Source organism: Macadamia integrifolia, chromosome 9 (genome assembly GCF_013358625.1).
Source record: "Macadamia integrifolia cultivar HAES 741 chromosome 9, SCU_Mint_v3, whole genome shotgun sequence".
Taxonomy (NCBI): domain Eukaryota; kingdom Viridiplantae; phylum Streptophyta; class Magnoliopsida; order Proteales; family Proteaceae; genus Macadamia; species Macadamia integrifolia.
The window spans coordinates 38788625-38793089 of record NC_056565.1 but is presented as its reverse complement, the minus strand read 5'-3'; the positions used below and the strand labels follow the sequence as shown (position 1 = coordinate 38793089).

At 33.5% G+C, this 4465-nt stretch overlaps 1 protein-coding gene across 1 annotated transcript; it reads right to left on the bottom strand.

Annotated features, from left to right (window-relative positions):
* Positions 1-1138: 1138 nt before the first annotated feature.
* Positions 1139-1603, bottom strand: LOC122089776 (putative B3 domain-containing protein At1g78640). Its single transcript, XM_042659466.1, has one exon. The coding sequence runs from the start codon at positions 1601-1603 to the stop codon at positions 1139-1141; it is 465 nt and encodes a 154-aa protein (XP_042515400.1).
* Between the last annotated feature and the right edge of the window lie 2862 nt (positions 1604-4465).

Here is a 4465-nt window from a genome sequence, read left to right as displayed (position 1 = left end):
AGAAAAATAAAATCTCAAAAGTGAATTATTCCATTTCTTTAGTTAGAATCTATTTGTTTTATCTCACATCATTATTATTATTTTTATAGGGTGGAAATCTTACTAATATTCAAAGGCTAAGGTTGTACCAAAAAAAAAAAAAAAAATGGAATTGGATGTGTAACGCGTTCTGCTGCTGCTACATACAAACTCTCATTTGGTTAAATTAAACTTAACCCCTAACTCTGCACCAAAAAAAAAAAAAAAAAAAAAAGGTCCTCAATTGAAAGCCTACCAACGGTCATAGTTTTAAAATATTGGAATCAATTGAGTCCGATTTCGATAGAATAATTCTCTCCCAAAAGAGGTATAAATTTGTCGATCTAATCCAATTTCTAATAATACAATATTGATCCAAATCAATATCGATCGTGAGTTTTAAACCTTACCTATATGGGAGTTTTTGCTCTAGTGAGATATTTGAGACGATGATATTTTATGATGGGATAAAGTTAAGGATTAATTTTCGAGGAGAGAATTGTTGAAAATGAAGAACTATTCTTCTGACTGGGATCTACGTACCATTTTGCATGCATGAACCATTAATGATGTTGTGGATAAGAAATTAAACAGGCTAACCATGTCAAACACATTTGATCCATTTTCTCGTTCTTGGCTGGTTAAAGATGTTTACAAATGAGGGTGATAAAATGGAATCGAAACTGATCATTTATGAACGAATAAAAAAAAACCGATGGTTCCAAACTAAATAGGACTTTAAAAAATTGCATAAAAACTAACAAATTCGATTTTGATTCCACCTTATGAAAATGTAAACCCTATCAAAATCGAATCATATCGATTGACGCACACAATAAGTCACAAATAGGGTGTTTCTCATGGAATGTCATAAATGAAACAAGAACAAATAACCAATTTATTTATTTATTTATTTATTATTATTACTATAATAATTAATAAGTAGCAAGGCTAAATTTCAAATTTGGTCCCACCACTCCTTCAAATTTCCATTTTTGCATGACACCCCAAGTCTAACTTAATACTTATTTTAAAACATAAAAATAACTAATACTCCATAAATTCCAACCTTCTCCATAGTATTCATTCATCCAAAGGCCAAACTCTTTCTTTCTTTCTTCTACTCACGAGGAGGAGAAACAGGTGGGCGACTTAGCACAGAAAAACGAAGCAAACGAAGTCTAGGATCCCAACAGAAACCAACTTCTTCACCAATCTCAAGTGCTCTACGCCTCACAAAAGAAGAGCTCCATCCACTAGTAAGAACATAGGAAGATCCATTCTCCCACAAACACAGACGATACTCCGTTAAGGTGTCCAGATCTCTCACAGTGATCGGCAACTGTTCGCCGCGGTTAACGGAGTTTTGTTCATTAGGAAGTAACTGAGGGAGGATATAATCTTCCACTTGGTCTCTTGGCATTACGACTTGACTATAATGTATGTCTCTTGAAGTTAAAACCTTCTTCACTGGCCATTGTCTCATGAGATCCCTTAATTGAAGACCACCGTGGTCCGTTCTAATGTTCACTATTTGTGGTGGAGCTTCTGGGTTGAAGAAGTTGTAGAAAGTAGTTGGCCTCATTGTCATATCCTAGAGAAGTCGCAACTTGGGGTGGCAGGGAATGGTGGTAAGCAGTGAGTGACTATTTATAGTTTTTGAAAAGGCTTTTGCGTCAGAGGTTTTGAGTCGCGACTTTTAGTTGGGAAGAGACGTGGGTGTGTACTAATTAGAGTCGCGACTCTTCTCTTTCATGGAGTCACGGTTGTGTCTTTTGGACACCAAACGCAAAGTTTTGCTGTACCGTCACAATTCCCATATCGGTGGATCGATACAAACCAAGGGTAAAAAAGTAAACATATATATATTTTTAATTGACAACTAGGGGTTAAAAAATATCCAATCTGACCTGATTCTATTTTCTACCCCATCGATTGGTATCGACCCAAATCAATCCTGAACCCAATTCCAACTACTAAATAAAGGTGTCAACTTAGACTCGAAATCGAAATTTAAAATTGAATTGAACCAAAACCAATACCAAAACCAGCTATATAAAATTGAATCGAATCAAACTGAACCGATCAGTTTGGTTTTGGTTTTAAAGATGTAATGTTTTTTTGGTTCGATTTGATTTTGATTTTGTGACTAAAATCGTTAAATTGAACCGATTTATTTACCTATTTTCAAACCAATATGAAACAGGTAAATTTATACTTATTATTTTTAATCAATGTGGATGATAAATTTTATTCATTTTTTAATGTTTGAAAAAATTTTGGTGGATTATTACTTTAACAATTAAGTGTTTGTGAAGATGCAAAAAGTTGGTCCAAACACTTAAAATAGGACTTAAACTTAATATAAATTAAATTAAAACCGAATAAGAAATCAAATTAAAAACCAAATTGGTTCGGTTTTGGTTTCTAAAATGTGTTCCTATTCTTGGTTAGATTTCGATTTAATTTCAATATTTTTATCTTGAACTGAACCAAAACCAAACCAGTTGACACTTTTACTTCTAAAACCGTGGTCATTAGTACTAAGTAAGAGAAACATTTGAACCGTAACCCTAAGATGACCTAAAACATAAGAACTGTAGTGCAGACTTATTTCTCGTTGAACATTAACTAAATGGAGTGGAGTGGTAGTATGAACATGCTATGCAACGGAGGCAAGGGTTTAAAGGGACAAATATTTGGTACTGTTCTCACTGGGAGTTGGTTTGGTTAAGTAGAGACCTCTAATATTAGTAACTTATATGACATATATGCTATGCAATGGATGCAATGTTTTTTTTTTCTACCAAAAAAAAAAAAGAAGATGCAAGGTTTAAAATGGACTGAAAATGTTATTTCATTTTTTTATTAAAATGAAATATTTCGAAAATTTATATTCATTTTTATTCAAAATGAATTTCTTTTGAAAAATATTCTAAAATTTTGGTTTCCTTAACTTTAAGAATTTTTGGGTAGTTATCTATGTTATAATTGAAGGTGATGTTTTCAAAATTCGCAAGACAAATATGAGCCAATCATATCCATCTTATATATTCTTTTAATCCTAATTGTCCATGTTGGATTTATGGGCTAAATTAATTATTCGGATTGATTAAATGGGTGAGAGTCAAATTGCATGAACCGGTTCGGTCCACTCTCAAGCTTAGGGATATGCTGGCTCAACCCATTGTGGTTTAGGGTTTTGAGTGCAGGACAGTATTATAAATACTAGGTTTTGGGTCCCTACAGCCATTATTCACTCTTCCCCACTTTACCACTAAAGTGAGAAAACCAAGGAGGTTTAAAGGGCTGTAGAAGATCCATAGCCAAGCCAAGAGAGCGAAAGTGGGAGTGACCAACATCAATCATCTTCAGCATACTAGGTGAAAGGTAAAAATCGATCCTCCATAATTTTATTAGATTCGTGTTCTTGTTTTTCCTGTGTGGTTTCCTCAATAGGGTTTCAAACTCAAACCTATAGGGAGTTCTAACAAGTGGTATCAGAGCAGACCACATGGGACAAGAATCGATTGAATTTTTCTTGTACATGAGGATTTTGATTATTACTTAAAACTTGATTTGATTAAAAATCATGAAAATCATAAAAATCATAATTTTACCATCACTTAAAGATCCTGTATGGGAAAACTTTCTTCATGAAAGTTGTAGATCACGAGAATACGGTCGCGGTGGTATGTCGCAAGTCACCGGAAACCTTTGGACGGGCCAGCACGCACCGTCGAAAACCGACTGGCGGAGGAGAGAAAAAAAATTTCAAAAAAAAAAAAAAGGCGGTGAGTCATCGCCGGTTCAACTCGGGAACCCTACCAATTTGACCCAGGACACAGTGGGTCAACTCATGTGCACTATTTGACTCGGTCAAAGGTTGACCGGGTCGTTGACCAATTGACCCGAATTTGACCCGGAACTCATATGCCTGAACCGATTGGTTTGGATTGATTTAAAAAAAAAAAAACTTAAAGGCTTGTTTGGTTTTTGCTCATTTTGGGTTTTTATTTAAACTACTTTAAATTTCATTTAAATGTTCGTTTTAAGGCCAAATTGAAATCTGTTTTTTGCGTTGGATTCCTTGTTTCGAGCCACATTTAATGATCTAATTTTTAATATGACATATTTATTTGAAATTTTATGTTGTATTTGGTTTCAATTTGTTCCTTTTGGGTTTTTTATTTAAACTACTTTAAATTTTATTCAAAGGTTCGTTTTAAGGCTAAATTGAAATCTGTTTTTTGCGTTGGATTCCTTGTTTTGGGCCACATTTAATGATCTAATTTCTAATATGACGTGTTTATTTGAAATTTATGTTGTATTTAGTTTCAATCATTGAAACAAAATGGCATAAATCAATGCTTTGAAAATTATATATGTTATTGGTTACCATGAAATTGAGAATTTTTTTTTTAAATTGAGATATGTTAATATGGAA